General features: G+C 41.2%; 2 protein-coding genes across 2 annotated transcripts; one reads left to right on the top strand and one right to left on the bottom strand.

Moving 5' to 3' along the window:
• The first annotated feature begins 8,029 nt into the window (after positions 1–8,029).
• Positions 8,030–16,443, top strand: LOC121589802. The gene is made up of 8 exons (XM_041908968.1): positions 8,030–8,741; positions 8,828–9,108; positions 9,182–9,320; positions 9,438–9,620; positions 9,726–9,797; positions 10,107–10,193; positions 10,269–10,398; positions 13,439–16,443. Exons 1-7 carry the CDS (start codon positions 8,316–8,318, stop codon positions 10,392–10,394), a joined length of 1,314 nt encoding a protein of 437 aa, XP_041764902.1. The 5' UTR covers positions 8,030–8,315; the 3' UTR covers positions 10,395–10,398; positions 13,439–16,443.
• Positions 16,439–19,485, bottom strand: LOC121589652. The gene is made up of 5 exons (XM_041908731.1): positions 18,700–19,485; positions 18,436–18,618; positions 18,290–18,358; positions 17,217–17,303; positions 16,439–16,535 (listed from the first exon to the last, which is right to left on the bottom strand). The coding sequence occupies exons 1-5, from the start codon at positions 19,483–19,485 to the stop codon at positions 16,464–16,466; spliced, it is 1,197 nt and encodes a 398-aa protein (XP_041764665.1). The 3' UTR covers positions 16,439–16,463.
• Between the last annotated feature and the right edge of the window lie 339 nt (positions 19,486–19,824).

Genomic DNA, 19,824 nt, shown 5'->3' with positions numbered 1-19,824 from the left:
GAATATTATTTAAATTCTGATATCTTTTGTCATTTCGTATAAACGGGTTTGTTCTGTGAAATGAACGAAGAGCGCATCAATACTAATATGACATTCATTTTGGGATAATAGCCCAAATGATCTTGACAATTCGTGCAGTAATTTTTTTAAAGTTCAAAGTTCAATGGTTTAAATCAGACCGAAAAAATCGATTCTGTTTCATTATGATTTATGACAACACAGGAGCTTCTACTGAATCGATAGTGATTTATATCTTTAACGCGCGGGCCTGTACGTCACATGGAAGGGTGCACCCTCGTCGCTAAAATTACAAAATACAACTCCCCATGCCTTCAGCCACCAACTCCCGAGTAGGGTAAAGATAAATCATAACGCTTCGATCTCACTTGTTCTCTCCAAATCAAAACAATAGAATAGGCCGGAAACTTGCTAAAGATTTCGTCGTTCGTCCTACTCGCACACCGGTTTCCTTTACCTCAATGTTTCGTCGTGATGGCTTCGCCAAGCACGGCTAGCACATCGATCAATCTCGTCAATTATTCCAACATATAAATCAAAATTCATCCTGTACCCTTTCCGTTCCTGAGCTTCGGCCAGAATACAAAACCGGTGGGAAAGTGCCAAAATCGCTTCTTTCCCCTCATGTATCGTTCTCACAGCTTTTCACTGAAGTCTGCAAAGTTTGTCAATGAGAGAATGTAGTTAAAGCCTGCACCATTAGCAAGAAGTAGGCAAACAGGGACGAGATGCTCATTTCCCAAAATGAGTAAACTTTTCAAACTGATGGTGTCAAATCGTTTTCTTTTGCCATTTCGATGGCATCATCATCATGAAAAGGACCGAGATCACTGAAGGACCGAATAGTTTAATAACATTCCAGAGACGTTGCATATTTCATTTGCAATTAGAAAGAGAAGTGTTTGAAAGATTGCATGATTGCTACATACATTCTGATTTAATTATTTTTCCCGAAATGAATAGTGTGATGAAACAAAAATCTAAAACCATAATCCAATTATAAATAAAATGCAATTTATACTCATGGCACAACAATAATGATGGTTTCAAATATATCTGTAACAAAAGTTCGAACAACAGTTGTGCAAATTTCTACATACCATCACTTTCACAAGCCCTTCAATCCAACGTTACTCTTTGCTATTGAGAAATCCATTTCGCGGCGGAAATGAAGAGTCATTGTACTGAAACTCCTTTGAACAAAGGTATAGGACCCTTCAGCAACAGAACAAAACGTCTCGCTTGTTTATGTTTATGCACACACCATCCCAAAGGAACAACGAACTACAGCGAAGAGAGCACATAACATTTGCCGGTGAGATAAGATACGTTTCCACCTCCGAGTCTTCGTGATGTGGCGTCCTGTCACATGTATGAGCCTTTTGGAGCTACCTACATAGCTCCTATCATCCTTGCTGGATTTCTCCTGCGCCCGTTACCGTGCAAAAATACCAGCCACACACAAATAAAGAACAGCAAGTTGTTAGAAACGGCGACCGGATTGTGACGGTGCGGGGAAGCAACACAATCCACTATGCGCACCCGTTCGACTGTACAATGTTTATGTTGAAGAAGGAAGAAGAAATGTTTTTTGGATTTTCGATGGATAAATTTCATGCGAATTGCATTCAACTTTAACAACCGGCTGCTTCACCATATCAGGTTCTGCAATGTTTTCTTTCCCATCACGCATCCAGTTCAGGCGACTTTCACAGAGTTTCACACGTTTAAGATTTTTTCTTTCGTAAAACGAAAGAACGTTCTGCAAATACAAGCATGGCTAGCTTTGCGATGCATAAAAAAAACTGATCCTCCATTACTACCACACTGCTACTGAGTAAGGCTAGCACAGTTCTGGGTGTACAATCGTAACGGCTGTATCTTAGTTGCTTGCGTTCTTCCTTGTGAAGCGACATCCTCCTTCTATGAGGGGATATAGCACAGAACAAAACAAAAATCTTAAATCTCGCCAAACAATCCGACAAAGTGTCCTCAAATTATTGCATTCTGAGATTTTGCTAACCATCCCGTCAGCACTCGGCAAGGATCTGGGGCAGCAAGAACACATCGAATGACGAAAACCGTAAGGTTTGTGCAGTCTTGCGTAGACTGGCAAGATAAAGAAGAAAGGAAAATTTTCCGTCGACGAACCCGTGAACATCGGCAAGCTTAAAATTTAAGATTCGCTTAACGTACAAACATGAATACGAAATAAGTCCTCAGTTCCAAGAAGTGGAAAGATGAAACATTGGACCTGTGGACCCGTTCGTACTTTCAACTAAGCACAATCAGTACCGACACCGGAGGACACTCCGAACACATTCAAAAGGTACAACTTCAACCAAGGAAAACGACGGTACCTTATGAATATATGGTTATTTCAATGTTTTATGTTGCATAACATATTTTGCACCGCATCCGCCAGATTCAGTCCCTAATGCAAACAAAACACGCTCGGCCGCGTGTTGCCGTAAACCTACCTACACCTCCCCCTCTCCCTCTTACTTCAACTCCTCGGCCCCACAACGTGCGTGGTTTCACCTCAACTGGACTTGTGGCGTACCTGAGCAGGGGCGCGGGAGATGTGTTCACCTGCACTTGAGGAGTATGATTGTTCAGGGACAAACCTCATGCGAATCTCCTGTGAGTTCGTGCAGAAGACCCTCGGGGCACCCACGTTCTCGACCATCACTCGACTCACGGAGAAATGGAACCAAATCTCCAAATAAACGTGCGCCCACGGATCGCCATCGGCCGCTAGCAGGAACCAACGTTATCCGATGCTTTCCTCGTGGCTTGAAGTGTGTGAACCATTGTTACTCAACAGTGGCGTCACTGCACACAATAATCCTATTCCATTGACCCTCGTTGCCCGCGATTTTGAATCCACGGTTTACATTTCTTATTTCCCACTAATCTGTTTTGTGCGGTTCGTGACCGTCATCTCTTTTCCAGATGCAAAAGTAAACATTTGCCTTCACACGAGAGTATACTTTCTGATAGACGTCACCCATCAAAGCGATACGAACAACAGTACTCAATTCATCACACCAGAACAAAATAAAACACATCGTTCTTTTAGGCTAAGTTGCACTAAAGAAGTTATTTAACTCGCATGTCAACTCGCACGACTTTACAACTTTCCCGTCGTAGGTACAAATCTCGTCGTAGGGACCCTCGTCCTCCCCGTAACAAAAATTGTCTATCCGTCTGCATGTTACTAAATACGCCTCGAAAATTTATATAGACCGACATGACCAAGTAGAACGTGACGCCAAATATATTAGAAAAAAACAACATCCATTAATCAGGCGAATTCCTTACGGAATGTAACGCTCACACTAAAACACTCATACACAAACGTGAAGCTTTCTAGAGTTGGTTTCGAGCGAATAAGGAATGTGCGTTCTTCGTAATCGATTTAATTGAGCCCAGCTTCCGCCACGGTCCGCTCCAGAAAAGCAAATGCTTCCACTTATCGTAATCAATTATGAAAAATGTGAACTTCCGGAAGCAAATTTTAATTAATATATAATGCAAATCAACAGCTTTTCCGGCGTACCGACTCCCAAATCGAACTAACGAATGGTGGCCTCGCACGTTCGAGGAATGGCGAGCATACGCACAGTTTCCTCATGCCATCGTTCCTCGCACTCCGTTCGCTCACATACCCCCTTCGATGGCGTGGTTTTAGAAAGTAAATGTTTTTCTGCTATAAGGTTGTGCTCGTTCCAATCGGTGATGTTGACTTTACCGAACAAATACCACGCTTAGCTGTGCGATGGCGCATTTATATTTAGGCGTACCGCAGGGAGTCGGTAACTGCTGCGGTTGAAGTTCGCTGTGCAAGACTAGTCGGTTTCTGTGTTCCTTTTTCTTAAAACCAATTTCACCAGCGACCGGAAAAAGTCAACATCCAATCCAACAAGTTAAACGCAAAATTTCTGCCTGATTGGATGTAACAATCCCCCAAGACGTTCCACCAAGTTTCCTAAATCACGCCTGCGAATGCTTCCTCCTTATTCGTTCTCCGGTTCGAGCTTTTGACCTTGGTTAATTTTCGACCTATACCAATAAGCGTGACATGTTCGACCGTTTACCGTCGGTACATTACTCAACATCATCGAAACACACCACCTTAAGGCATTGTGAGAGAAAATCCTGAGCTACGATTGCACTGAACCGAGGACCTACTCGAACTACTCGAAAATTATAGCCCATTGTGGGTCGGAATTATGCATGTTACGAGCATGAGCCTTTAGTGCGTTTTGGGTAAATCAATAATAGATATTGACATTTCAATCAAAACCAAGTTGCATCCATTTTCTTACGATACAGCCATAATCACCTTTAATAGAACTGGAAATAAAAATAGTATACATGGTAATGTACGCGAGTACGCCGCACAACGTGTATTAAAAATGTCACTCAACATGTATTTGTAAATAATTTATACGAATAATGTTTAAGTTTTAAAAATGTTTATACTTATTTTTTATGTGTTATCTGCACTTTGTATGTAATCTTATACGGATGGGGTTTGCTTATACTACACAATATTGAACAGTACTGTCAGGATTTACAAAGTTCTAAAGATAAAACAAATATCAAACCGTGTTGAATAGCTTTATGGTAACCTCGGTTCACGTTCCGACCCACTTCCAAAGCACATAGCACACAAACGGGTAACATGTTGAGTTAAAATTAAACACCAACGAGTCCCACACGACCACGACACATCATCCCGTATCTCATGCTAGTTTTAGTTCTGTTCCGTTTTTAATCCAGTTTCTCTTGCCAAAGATACCAGCCACTCAACGCCCAAACGAAATCCTCAAAATAATACGGGCCACCACAGCCAGGAAGACTGGACTCACTCCTTCCATGTTCCTTCCAACGATTGCCTGAACAACATTCATTGCTCTGCTCTTTCTCTCAGCTACTGCGACAGAGTTATAAAAAAGTGACCGATTCGATTCGTGTTCTTTTGCCGCCTGCTTTGTTATCCTCAAAGCAATTCCATCAAAAATATCATCTAACGATGCTACCTAAAAATAAAACGACCCATCATATCTAGTGCCAAGCGACTAACCACCCAACTCCTAACTGCCGCGGTTTGCTGTACGGCTTTCGATATAAAATATGAATAAAACAATGTGGTAATAGTTGCTAAGGGAAATGTAATAAAAATATGTGAAACACATTCTCGGCACATGCCACCAACCCAGACGGGTCTTTTTCGTCTCACATGTTAGCCGAAAATGTGTTTGTTGAGACATTAGCTCCTTTTTGAAATAAATGAAACTGATCTTTTCGACACAACTCAAACGAGCCGGGTCGGCACGGCAGTAACGTTCCACCGGAGATTAGATTTTGTATAAGCCTTTGTTCTTTCACTCCATATAGCTGGCAATGACATAAAGCGATCGTTAGGGTTGATCGACTGTGGTCAAAAATATCCACAGTGTGGTTTTTTTTACAACATTTCCTACTGCATGGAGTTTATGGAGTATACAAGATTTAAATGAAATGAATAGATGCAACAGAAATTTCAAATTTATTTTATTATACCATTTTCATACACCAACAAATACAATCTCGTCAAATCATTGTTACAAAAACATCTATTTTGCTTGACCATATCGGTGACATTCCCATAGATATTCGTATCCTAAGAATCTATTTTTTGTCTTCATTCTCGCACTTCCACGCGTACCGTCAGCTGAGTGAAAAATGAACCACTGTCCGAACCTGACACATTGATTAGCTTTTTCTTTGACTGGAAAACAGATGAATTACGACTGATTACAGCTTACAGCTCGCCCACATTCACGCCAGTGGATGTTCGCTCGGCTTTGAGGGAAAATACAATCTTTCATCTAGATTAGCTAGACATAGCCTCCAGTCATTCGTTTGTTTCTTTGCAAGATGGGGTTTTCCAAAATTTCGTGTCTACGCAAAGGGCTCAGAATTTACCTTGGTTCTACTCCTAACGCGTTGGCCAAGCTGCTCGGCATGCATGTGTAAATTGTATGAAATTGAAAATAGCTCCAAGCATTAAATATGGATAACAACCAACAACACCCTTTTCGAAACTTATTAGCGCGAGTTTTGGAAGCGCCAACCTACATAATGCTGCCCGCTGTGAACAGCAAATATCGTTGTAGTTTTATTTACGAGTCGAGAAAATTAAAACCATTCGCATGAACAGCAACCTAAACAAAGGCACTTACATTCAGCATGCGATTCTGCAGGCACATCTTTTCTGTCACCTCAGGTGAATCCTTTCCCTTATCTCTTAGTTCACGAGGGTTTCAAACCCCCAGCTGGGATTGAACCGCATGTTACCGTCAGGCATGCAACGAATACAACGAATCTACCTCCAAGCCTTTACCCTTCGCCATTATTGCCGGACTGGGCGACCCTCGATGGGTCATATTTTGCTCAAAATAAACGCTTGTCACGTAAAACATTTATTTTATTCCGCTTATCTCTTTATCGGAAAACTTTACGTCCGTCATTAGACCACTCTGCTCCGGCTCTGGCTGGCAAGGAAAAATGCTAAATGGAAATTGAAGCCATCTCGAATAGCACTGCACCGGACATAAAGGGCTCGCAGGGACTGAAAGTTGACAGCAATGTTGCACCGATTGTTCTCTCTCCTTTCCTATCTAGTCGGCCTTTACACGGCCATCATCCAGCGCGTCTAGCGGACAGAAGTTCCATGGAAACGTACGGTACCAGCGTACAGAAGACTAATTTCCCAACCGCCCAAACACAACTTCCTGGACATCCGTTTAAGTTGCCGTTTTTAAATGATTTAACGTCATTATGCTGGCCGGCTGTGGATAACATTTTCTTTTTGTTGCAATTTAAATAAATTATCGCTCTTCCAGTATTGTGGCTCTGGTGAGAAGCTGAACAAGTCTGTGCACTGTGCAGTGTGACAGACTAAAGTTGCCCATGCTTGCGTACAGACGCAACGCTGAAAGCTTCCGTCACTGTCACTGATCTTCTCAGTCCAGCTCCCCTTCCCATTCACTACTTGAGTAAAGCTGTAGCAACAGCAAATTAGTGAAGTTTCTGTTTTATTTAACTGCTTTGCTCCCTTTTTGCATCAGGCATCACCCGACAAACGAATGATACGGACGGCAGCGACTGTCTCAAAGTCACAGCGTTTATTTCGCTTGCAATCGTTTGATAGCGCCCTTGGTGACAGCGCATTTTGCGATAGTTTATTTGCTGAATAAATACCATTCTTTATTCAATTACCTCTACAAGCCCAAGATCATGTCCTTTTGCAGTCAATGCTGCTGCACTCCAGCATTCCTTTAAATTCAGTAAATATTCATAAGTCAGCAAGCTGTTATTTCTCTTTCCACTCGCTTTCACCTTGCGCGCGAGTTTTATGTCTTTGGTCCAAGTCTGTAAGTGAATCTCAATCGCACAATTTGTTTGTTTTCCTTGTCGTTGTAATATCATCATAAGAATTGTGTACCGACAGGTGGTAAAGAAAGTACAATAATTCGCTTATGGATATGAATGTTTAAAACCTTTTTGTGCCAAATGCATCGTGCCTTGGTCTGGTTTCTATGCAATCATTTCTACCAAGTGGTTGAGGTTCTGTTTCAAAATAACAATACTTTCGATGCTGTTTATTTCCAACTATTTTGTCACTTGCTCCAACCTTTTGAAGGAAATTATTTTTTTCCGCATTAACTTTTGAAAATTAAATTTAAAGTCCTAAACCCCTATATCTGCGATGTTTGTTGGTTTTAACGTCTATAGGGAAACGTTCGTACCGGGTGTGGATAGAAAACATTCATCATTCTCCGAATGATTCCCACACCTGCAATGCTTTTTTACCACTCCTATTTCATGCACTCAGTGCGAGAGCGTTTTTTACCACCATACAAATATTATGACTTTCTGTAAACACGTTGTGGTATGTTTATCTATCCACGCCCCACCGCTCAAACGATCGTTCTGGGGGAAATGGAACGGACTGGCTTACATTTCCTCGGCGCGAAGTATTGTTTCAAGCCATGCATCAGTTGTCGCTGAGAAGTTGATGTGAATTGGCAAAACAGCGGAAAAGGGTTTCCATTTTATTCGAGAAACATTACAAAATTGAGTAAAAAAGTGCAGATTGGAACCGTTTCTACACCATCCACCGTGCGCCTCCATCAGTGGGAAGTGATTTTATTTTCCGAACGGTGCTACGCTGTCTCGATCAGTGTGATAAAGCATCAGAGAGACACAAGTTCGGTTTCAAAGTTCGGAACAAATTTCCCGGAATGTCAACTCGGCTAAAATATTGGTTTAATATCGGGAGTTTCTTCGAAACGATGAAACCCAATATACGTGTACTGAAGCTGTTCGGTTTGTTCCCATATACAATTTCCCAAGCGAAAGGGCGTTCCATTCCATCTAATTCTCACCACTCTAACAATCGTTGTAACCACTCCAAGACGTTGAAATCAGAAGTTAAATTTATAGATATCGCCATTTTTACTCTATGGCAAACGTTTTTCCTCCAAATGCTTTACGTATCGTGGCCCAAGATGTTTCTCAATATGCCCGTATCCCGCATCATAACCATGGTCACTCTCATTCTATATCTGCTTGCTGGCTTTAATTGTTCCGTGTCAGCCACGTTGGTGCTGCTGTTTCGGAAAAAGTTCCTACATATGGTGCAGTTAGTGGAAGAGGCAGATTCTCTGGTAAATAAAGCTGGCAATTATTAAACTTTAAACCTAAACATATAAACCTAAACGGACGCCAAACTGTTGGTCGAACTATTTTCCAGTTTAGCAAATATTTCTATGAAATTCAGCACTCCAAACACCATCTAGTTTGTGTGGCGTTGCTCCTGGGATCATTCGCTTGTCAGGGACTACTGATCCTTAATGATTACACTGCTGGAAAAATGCTCGTCAACACAACTCTCTCTTTACAGAGCATGCCAATGCAGGCCATTACCTCTTACTATTATATTATCAGATCCATACATATATCCTGCGTGGTTGCCTTTATCAGTGGGTTGTATGGTTTTCGAGACCGGTTTTTTGCATTCAACAAGCAGCTACGGTACGCTTACATTGTAAATCATTTTTAGTTGAACGTTTGTTAGAATTTACCCTTTTTTATTTCACTATTATAGGATCTGTTTTGTGGAGAAACACTCAGGAGAACAAGCGGCTTCGTACAGGGTATTGATGAATCATGTACAAGGATTTACAGCAATTTACAGCAATCTGTGCGATGCCATTGGAATATTTTGCACCATTTTCGCGTGGCAGGTGATTGTCTCTTCTCTTCTTTACATTTGGATATCATTTATTTCAGCAGCGGATAGTGAAAGAAAATAAAACAATCAGCATTTTACATTATTTTATCGTTTTATCTCGAATTTCAAGCCAATGATGTTCTGTGCGTCACTGATTGTCACCGTAGTGTTTTCCATTCTTACCATTGGGCACATGCTAACCAACCCGACACCGATCGTACTAGCCCTTGCTTTGATTTATTCAGCATTAACTATCTTATACACTTTGCTCTTCCTGATGCTTGTCAAACTTGGGAGCGATCTGAAAAGAGAGGTAATTCCTACGCATTATTCTAGTAATATCGCGAATCACCAATCAGCGCAACATCGCAACCCATTGACGAAGCGTACGTTTCCTCCTTATCCAATTCGACCGCAGGGCAAGCAAACGGCCATCCTGGTCCATAAGGCAATAAATCAATCATCCAAGACGCCGGCTCTAGTGGAACGGGTACGTAAGGAATGTGATGATCGAGCGGTCGTGCGCTACAAGTAGCTACTTTTCGCTCACATCTGTGAGGCTTACAATGTCGTTCCATCGCGTGGCGTACCATAATCTGCCTGATAATCCGCTTATTTCTTTTATCGACCACATCTCTGTAACGTTATACCAAACGTGCACGACTGTCCAGATTGCACGATGGGGAGCAAAGAAAATCTTTCTTCCTGCTCGACACACTTTCATCATCGCAATGTTGCCCTGTTGTCGCACTATCTAACGATACTGATTTTTTTTGCTTACAATCCTTTGGTGTACTAGCTTGTACTTTTTTCTCATCATCTACAACATCAGAGGCCTGTTGTATCGTGCGGATTGTTCTGCTTCGACTGGACTTTAGCTCTTTCAGTAGGTCGAGCTATTGGCGACGGTTTAACCTAAATTACGTACTAACTATACACTTTTTTTGATTTATTTTTTCAGATCATCTCTGCCCTTGCCACCTACAGTGTCATATTGATTCAGTTCGAGCTGGGTGTGCCCAAATTCTTCATCAGTGCGATTTTGCAACAAAATGGCGACATGACTACCACAAATCCACAACCTTAACTGGGTAATATTGTAAGCCGCTTTTTATACAAATACAACTAAAACAAACGTGCATATATTTGATAACTTTTGTGCTGTTAGCAGCACCCGCTTCGATCGTGATGAATCTTGCCGAACAGGAACGTGACAGCCACTCAGCATGACCTAACCACGTAGCCTCTGCGCAAAAGGGCACCACAACTACATCACACCTAATTACATCGTCATCGACACTATATATCATTAGTTAAGACCTGCTGCCTTACTAGGGACGCTTGCACTATCCCGAACTAAAAGTGTTGAGCATCCGTTCCCCACCCCTAATGCTTGAAACTTTCATTGGTTTCGTGCTTGTCGAGGCTTGCTGGTTTCACATTCATCTCGCGTGCACGAGCAAACTGCAAGCGAAATCGTTCTGACACTGACCTGCCTTTTCGCGGTCACCCTTTCCTGTTATCGTGCTTGGAAAACACGAACCTCTTCTCCGGTTGCATCAGCATCTTGATGAAGGATAAGAAGGATGAAGGATCGTAGGAATGTTTTTCCCTTCCACTCATTATAACTCATAAAGTGCCAAGTGTGCCGTAATGTGTGCGTGCCATGTTCGACAACCCCGGCGACGACACCCGCAAGGCCTCTGCAAGGTACCTGCTCCCGGAAACACGTTGTAAAACTTTTGCTTCCGAATGCTCTCCAGCTTTCTATTTAGAAATTGGCCAAATTCCTCGTTCGAACACAAGATCAGCACGATCTTCATCACTTCATGAAACGGCACAAATGTATAGCAGGACAACTTGCGGACACAACTCACGTGCTACACAGCACAAAACGCTGCTTTCCAAGGGATGCGAACCTGCGCTCCTTGCTCCCACGGTGCACCATACCGCGCTCAAAATAGACGACGTCACGCACTGTTCCGATGCACCTTGGCAGACGGCGATAAGCGCATTCCACAAAACAACTTTTCATCCTTTAATGCGATGGAAGCGAAAATAGGGTACCGGTGCACACAACATAAATTTCCCCGTAAACGAATACACTCACACACCCCTGTCTCGAGAGACTAAAGGCAGTAAGGGAACCGGATGCATCGGTGCATATTAAATTTCGCAAGTTTCCTCCCTCTATATCTTTCTCGGGTGTATGTGTGACTATATGTGTGTATTTGTATGCCTGTGTGTGGGTATAGCACTAGCACAACACACATCGATAGGAACAAAACGAGAGCTGTTGCAGTCGAAAACTCCGTAATGGGGTGAAACACTTTTCGGCGCTTCACCGACGAGGCTGTTTAATCGGATATGGCGGAAGCAAATTACACTTTGTGGTGCAACTTCTAGAACCACTGGTACTAGATAATCCGAAATACTCCATCAACACTATCTAGGCCAGTTTGAAAGCAGCACTGCACCTAACTACAGTCGTCACACACTCTTCTACCCAGCGAATCTAATAACCTGCATCAGCAAACGTTATTACATTGGCGTTGAAACAAAGTTTGACATCTAAATGTCGAAAAAAATAAGAGACTAGGACAGATAAACACTTTTACTGAGACTGTTTAACGAAATCTATCATCGGTTTCGTCCTAATCTATCAATGAAAATTTCTCTTAGAGTCCAACCCTAAAAGAGTGATAATTAAATTAATTATTCTTCGACATTTTTGATCCAAGGCTTTGTTTCCTGTTTTCATGGTGTCCCTAAGTTAACGCAGGTAGATGATTATTGTCATACAATGGAGTTACACTGAAACGTACTAACAATAGCTGTCACTCATCATCACAAGGCGATGTCAAACAAAGAAGCATTTAGCATTATCCTTCGCAGGCACAGCTGATTACATTTAGAAGGAAAGTGTTGCTCATAACAGAAGACGGTCTAAAAACGGGATATAGGTAGGGGAATTATTGATTAGGTACTTTTACTAAATTATTCATAAATTATTCACGTGCTAAAGACTTAACACGTCTTTAGATAGAGATTAACGATTATAAGACAACAGTCATTGTTGCTTAGCGTATCCATGCGTACGCTGTCGATCATCGTTTTGCTTTGTATCGGAATTATCCATGGGCTGCGTTCAATGTCGATACGGTCTGATCCAAACCAATGTAACATCGTTGTACTCTCGGGAGTCAAACTTATTCTCTGCTATGCTATATCTGCTTTGTTAAGATAATGCATGGAACGGCAATTAGTCGAACGTTTACCAACAACTTCAGCCCGTCTGAAAAACAACATCATTAACCTTCATTTGACCAGAACCCTTCCTAGGCGTAAAGCTCGAACTTGAAAGTACTGTCTTCGAAGAGCAAAAACCTTCAGTTGGCTTCTGCATAAAAAGCAGAAATAGAACAGAAAATTTTCCTTAATACTTTGGGCTACGGCGGACTCTTCCGTTTGCAAACCAGTCAACGAGACGTATAAACCTTTCTATTTTTCATTACTGTTGACATCATTCGGTGAATTCGTGTTTTTTTTTTCTAGACGAAGCGGAAATACTGATCCACAAGGTATATGGTCATCGTTCCAAAAAACATCGATTTCATTAATTTGTTTATTCCATTATCTAGCAAAGAGATTACTCGGTTCAAGATATTTTTGTTCAAAGCGTCGAGTAAACCGCTTGTTATTCTTATCGAGATTTCAATTTCAAAACCTCGAAAACGCGTGGTACGTTAACAGTTTTTTTTTTTTCATAATGTTCCGGGATTTCATACGCTGTTTTATAATTAAATTATGTAATGAAGTGTATCAACACATTATTCTTAAAGTTGCATAGCAAACTTTTTTCCAATTCTTAGTACAAACATACTGCAATGTCATTTCAACTATGTTTCGTCAATCGATAGCTAAGTTGATCAACTGAGGTGGATGAGCCGTTCATTATGGCAAAACAAACAGTTGTATATTCTTGCATACGCCTAATCGCATCTATTTGATGGTGTTTGTCTATGGAAATGCACGAATAGCAATCACAATTATTAACACAAATAGCACACACTTGGCCGGTACTGGCTAGAACGAACATTGGACTCACACAAAACAAACCTACCTTTTCAGCCTCAAGGTCATCGATTATACGGTAAACTGAAAGACACCTGCTTCATAACGAACGACACTGCGTATGACACATTATTGAGGACGAAGCACTGGTGTGTCGATGGCAAAGAACGACGGGAAGGAAATCATTTAATTGAATCAAATCAACTACCCTTCCCAATCGCTCACAATGTCTGATGGTCCCAGGATTCTACATTCGATCCTAGCTGATTACTTCCCCGTCGGCAACAGACATTGAAACTTTTCAACCGTCCAGCTTGTATCAGAACATGACCCATCAGTCTGCTTTGAACAAGTGCTAACAAACTAGAGATAGCAATAAAAAATTAGAATACTGCCAGCATCTCTCTGGTCAACGAATCGAGCCGGATCAGTTAAATAAACCTTCATCGACTTGTTGGAGAGCTAACATCGTTATAGAACATAATCTACTAAGTAGTTTATCAGTTTTGTTATTTCCAGTGCAGCCATTTGATGTTCCCAGTTGTCCAGGCGGGGGGCTTAAAAAGATTTTTCGCACTTACTCAGCTCGTTTAGTATGCTAATGCTACTGGGCTGTCCATGTTTCCAATGGTGATATTAGAAGAACAAACACGTTATTGGCGTTCAACATAGACATGATCTGCAAAAGACGTGTCACTAAACCTTTCCGAATAACTTACCACACTCTCCAGAAATTACTAAAGTTTTTTACATCAAAATAACGTCAGCCATCGAGCGCTAGCCTCGCCGTACTTTAGGTCAAGCAAAACAATTCGTTTAACACTTTTGCTTACCGGATTCCAAAATTAATAAAACAGGACAGGTCTATCATCCACTGGAGCCGCCTTTAATTTATCAAAGCCATCGGTCATGCACACTGAATCAAACACTCACAAGTGTTGGCAAAAAAGTTTGTAAGCCACTAGTGCATTAACAACAACCACTCAGGCACCTCAGCCGTCTCGGATCACACTTCGTTTACGTCAGGAGAAACAAGCTTTTGGTAGAAGTCAAACTTTGAACCCGCTTAAACAGCGCACGAGGGACAGAGAATTTCAAGTTTCATCGTTCTTCGTTAGGTTTTTTGTTATTCGTTTTGCTATTCGTGCACGTCCTACCACCGGCGGCTACGTTGAGGCCAGCATATGTATCTGCCAACGGTGAAGCTGAAAAACAACAGGCAGGGCACAGCAAACATATGATGCTGTGGAAGTTTGAATATTAAACAGAAAAACATCAAATTAATTCAATTTAGCACGTTGGAAGTTTTCAATTAAATTCATTTACCCGCTGGGATCTGTAGCACTACGAACCGGTGGTGAACTGAAAATTGGCAAAGCAAGCCGATCGACAGCATGATCATGCAACATGTGTTCTCTTGCAGGCAATCAACTTTCAAACATTCAATTGAACATCTTCAGGGCCTGTCGCTCGTAAGCTGGCAAAGTTTTAGAGGCACATAAAATCTGTTTGCCTTGCCTTCAGCGAAGATAATAAAACATCCATTTTACCCACCGCGATTTCAAATTCGCAAGCGCTCCAACTGCATCTACTGCCTTTATCATATCCGCATCCGTACCATACACACACTGAAGAGGATGTATTTCAACAGGCAAACAAACCACCTTGCATGTCCTTCTTGGTGCGGGATATTTGTGGGTGCTCGCAAAATACGTATACCAGCAACGGAATTCACTTGAATTCAAATCAAACTCAACGCAGCATCCGCCGATCTGGCACCGTTTGTCAATACAATCGGAAGTGAGGGCGCTTACGCCTCGCTGATTTGATTTTTCCTCCATGAGTGCAAATTCGTTTACTCGTTTGATTTGTGTGCGATTCTGTATCCTACCGACACACAGCAAACTTTCGCCAATCAGCCTAGCTGATATCGACTGCATTCTATTAAGTATTTCAGAATCTTCAAATCACATTTTGGAGAACATCATTTCCTGTGTTTTAAGTACATACCATTTTAATAATATACCTAAGCCAGAAAGAACAAATTTGACGAAACGTTCCTCATACCCACCTATGAAATAGAAACTGATGCTGCTAGCGTATGCGAATTGTGCTAGAATGAACTTTTATTTGGCTTTGAATAAAATAAAACAATAAATAAACAACCGTTGACGTAACGTCACTGAACACAACTGAGCAAAAACTAACTGATGCGAAATGTCACGTAACGTAGAAAATACCAAACCGGTTCTGGGTTTTCTATTTAACAGCACATGCAGCAGGCAAACAATGCATCGATCAAAGGCAAAATCCCACATGCTTTCAGAGCGCTAGTTTTTAGAAGATTGCAAAAGATCCAATACCAAAATATTGAACTGTCTTCACACCATCAGAATTATAATTACTCTGCAACAATACTAATGCCGCACATAGTTTGATGTTTTTCTTCTCTTGCAATGTAGCAGTTTCCTTTCTACTTGTGGTGTGTGGTAGACGAGAATTCACTGAGCCGTAGATGCATCTTTGGAATCATCACACCCTGCAACTGTTAGACCCCTACCAGCTTATCCCTGTACGTACTGTCACCGCACTACCGCACTCTGAAAAGCGTGACTCTTCGAAAGAGCGTACACAAAAGAACCACACGAGACTTTCACAATAGAATTTTCATCTTCCCTGCGGTGCTAATGGCGCCACCCTTATTGCAACTAACGACAACAACGACACGACGTCGGTGCGAAGTATCGTACGTCGACGTCAACTTGAAACGAATTCTGAACATGACTCCAAGACAGAAAGACGGGACATGTGTTGCGTTTCGCAAGCTGCGTGAAATATTCCTTCCGGCTGTACATGCTATACAGACGGTACGCAAGATTCATCACGATTTGCACTTGCTCGTTCTACCGTTCGAATTTTGTTTATCGTTAGGGTTTTGAGAAATTACAAAAATATGTTCGATTTATTGTTTTCAAACCATACGAAACATAAAACAACAACTGTATACTCATGTTTGAATCCCCGTATAACATGCGAGGATGTGTCTTTTCTAATTAAATCCAATCCGATGCGCTTTTATGTTTTAGCCTGATGAGCTTCCAGCGCTTTCAAATTGAAGTAAAATGATGATGTATGTTGCAGCGGTGGAAAGGATCTGAAACAATAAATAGTGTAAATATTCTATTGCTTATCAAACTTATATAAAATGTTATACAAATATACTTTTGGGTAAATACGTCTCTTAATGTTTGCATTTTTATCCTAGTAAATAAAAAATCTTTATTGTGTGAAAAAAATCCGTATTTCAGTTTATCATACCATACAAAATATGCTCTTAGAGTTGAGCTGATAATAGAGCTTTAAGTCTAGAGTGGTTATTTTTGTGTTTTATTGCAATCTAAAATTTCACTGCATGAAAATAATATATCCCTCCTATCCTAAAAGCCTTTTATTATTTTGATATTTTGTGACTAACAGCACATGTTTCCATACAAAATCATGGGCTTAATGGCCGTTTTGTTTTGTTTAGTTTAGTTTTTAGAATAAAAAATAATCGTCTGATGTTGTTGGTACAACACATACAATAGCGTTTTGTCAAGATTTCTATATTCATTTTCTTGCTCTGTTTTGAGCCTCAGCTGATTGAAACGATCGATCGAGTGTTTATGTTTTGATGTCAAATGCTACACTTTATGGTTTTTGTCCTATTAAACCCATGAAAATCTACCAGCATGACGGTAGCTTTGACGGAAGAACCATTTTTTATTAGAGCAGGATGAAATTGAGTTAAAACGTGTTTGAGGAGCAATAACAAGGCATCGTGCATGAAACATACCGAAAAAATCAGTGTCCAGTCGAACGGAAAAAGTCCGCATGTTATCATCGGTGATCGATGGCCCAGTTGCATCAAAAACATACGCAACTGCCACATATCAGCAGCGCACCCGCATGATTGCAATCGCCAGAAGCATCCGCCATGTCGCACACGATAAGGTCAAACGAGAGAGGGTGTATTTGTTTTAGCAGTTTCCAGGAGCGCTCATCCGAAAATGTACATCAACGTAATGCCATAGACATGCGTCAAATCACAACAACAGCAAACAATCATCACCAATGAAGCATGAAAAGAACCCAATTCCACATACATGGTATCAGCAAAAAAGGACATAACTTCTTACAAGACAAAAAGCAATGGTGCAACAGCAAATCAAAATCACTGTAAAGTTCATAGCATCGCACAGAGCATCACTTGAATAGTGCTAGATGGCATTGGATAAGCAATCAAGGGTCAATTTTACTGCGACGTAATCCGGTTACTCCCATTCAAAGTGTGTTTTTGTGTGTGTTGTGTGAAAGACTTTCAACCCGCTTTCCAATTTCCCAATGTGCCAAAAACCAAATCGACCGATTCAATAGGGACTAAAACATTGACAGTATGGTCAAGTGTCGGTGCAAAGAATCTGGAACAGATATCGAACGCCCAAACACCCAACATGAAGGCAACATGAACTCTACTCAAACTGCAAAATATTGTACGACTATATAGCATACAATTCGTTTGAGAATTGAATGAACAGAAACAACCAAAAATCTCTACGCGTTGCTAAGCCATTCAAATGTACCAAAAGATAGCAAATCAAAATAACGTTAGCTTAACGCTTTCACACAGCGTGCTCATAAGCCCAAACACAAGCACAAAATCAAACGTGGTAACGAAACATAGCTATGCACACTAACGACAGAAACAAAGTTCATTGGGAAAAGCATTATCATGAGAGCGCGTTAAACTAAAACAATAACTACTAAACAACTAAGCCACAACAGAGATGAGGTGAATGTGCTGAGTAGGAAAATATTCTGGTCACATTACACGACATCGAGTTACGAGCGGGACAGTGGTCTAGATACCATTTCAATTAATTCTGCATTATTTGTGGAATCGATGGCTCTGTCTATCAGCATCCCGGTAATTTTACCCTGAAAAGTAAAATAGAAAAACTCATGGTACTTTTTGCAATATTAATTTGATTAAATCGTGACTTCCTCCACGTTACCTGCTGCTTCAGTGCATTTCCGTAAAAAGCCACAATAAATACATTGTACGCGAACATTGAGTATGAAATTATTGGCCCAGCATTGAACACAATCTCGGCAGGCAACACGGAACGGATGACGAGTGTGAAGGCAAAGGTGTAAAACATTAAATAAACAAAAGAGCCCGCAATGCTGACCATAATCTGGAAAATGATAGATCAAGAAACGCGTATCATTATGGCATGGCATCCTTCATTACGTGGTTTCATGTAGCATCGCTCTACCTGTATACCGTAATAGTAGCTCCCCTTGTCAGCTAGGTCACTAATTTTATCAAATATTTGCATTATCTGGCGCAAAATCAGCGTTTGCTTTGGGTCGTAGACTGTTAGCGCTGGTGGATCTGCAACGTCTCCCTCCAGCGAAAACTGCTTCCGAAAAACTTTATTCAAACGCACGTTACGCGCCCGTACGACATCGAGACATGTTAAACTGAGGATGTGAAATGTTGTGAGGCTAAAGTAAGAGTAGCCTAGGTTTAGCAGCAGCATCCATGGTAGGTTTTCATTGTACATTACCGCGATCACTAGAACGCACATCCCTATGGCAGTACCATAGTAGGCAACGAACAGTGCAAAGCTGCGTGTAAAATTAGTACGTTCGCCTAGCTCTTCCAGCATGTTATCAACGGCGTATGCCTCGTTGTAGAATTTCCAGATATCATGCCGATTGATAAAGCAGCTGATCAATCCGTAAATAGTTGAGGCGTAACAGGTGAAGTTTACCATCTTCAATCCGATGAACATGATCGGTGACTGCATGTGCCGCTGGGTGATGAACATGCCGTAAACCATCATGGTCACAGCTAATATCAGATTCGTCACAAACAACCCAATATCTATCAACGTCGTCATAGTGGAGCCGTTACGGACACCAGCACGGGGGGTGATACATCCCATGCCACTCATCTTGAGAACGAGATAATGCAATGGCACACAATCAAACACATCTCTCTTCGGAAAACGCAACAGCGATTCAAAAAGCTCCCGATTACCACTCTTCGCCTTCATTTCGTTGCGCTCCCAAAAAAGTAACACACTAAGCGACTTTCCAGATGTTCTACTCAGATGTATGCACAGCTCACGTAGAACTAAGACACAACGAATATTTACCGAAGGCTTTATTCGTGTTAACATTGCGACAGAAAATGACGATAAATTGGTTACACTTCATCACGCTAAGAGCGTTTAAGAATTTGGACAACTTTATTCATGCGATGTAGTAATCAATTGATGGTTCTTTCTTCCTGCGTAATTAAATGTCATTGGAATATGCACGACCAGCTGCTGTAGTTATGATATATCACGAAATAGATAGATTATAGATAGATCCGGCGTTACCAACGCTTC

This window comes from Anopheles merus, chromosome 2R, assembly GCF_017562075.2.
Source record: "Anopheles merus strain MAF chromosome 2R, AmerM5.1, whole genome shotgun sequence".
Classification (NCBI taxonomy): domain Eukaryota; kingdom Metazoa; phylum Arthropoda; class Insecta; order Diptera; family Culicidae; genus Anopheles; species Anopheles merus.
Note: the sequence above shows the minus strand (reverse complement) of the source record. Positions and strands in the feature narration are given on the sequence as shown.

Bases quoted from the DNA above. Each gene is read 5' to 3' on its own strand.
- LOC121589802 (XM_041908968.1), top strand. From the start codon at position 8,316: ATGTCAACTCGGCTAAAATATTGGTTTAATATCGGGAGTTTCTTCGAA. The intron at 8,742-8,827 runs GTAAATAAAGCT...ACTATTTTCCAG, and splicing joins TGGAAGAGGCAGATTCTCTG to TTTAGCAAATATTTCTATGA. The intron at 9,109-9,181 runs GTACGCTTACAT...TCACTATTATAG, and splicing joins GCATTCAACAAGCAGCTACG to GATCTGTTTTGTGGAGAAAC.
- LOC121589652 (XM_041908731.1), bottom strand. From the start codon at position 19,485: ATGAAGGCGAAGAGTGGTAATCGGGAGCTTTTTGAATCGCTGTTGCGT. The intron at 18,619-18,699 runs GTAGAGCGATGC...ATCATTTTCCAG, and splicing joins GCTACTATTACGGTATACAG to ATTATGGTCAGCATTGCGGG. The intron at 17,304-18,289 runs GTATCTAGACCA...GATATGTGGCAG, and splicing joins ATGCAGAATTAATTGAAATG to TTGCGTATGTTTTTGATGCA.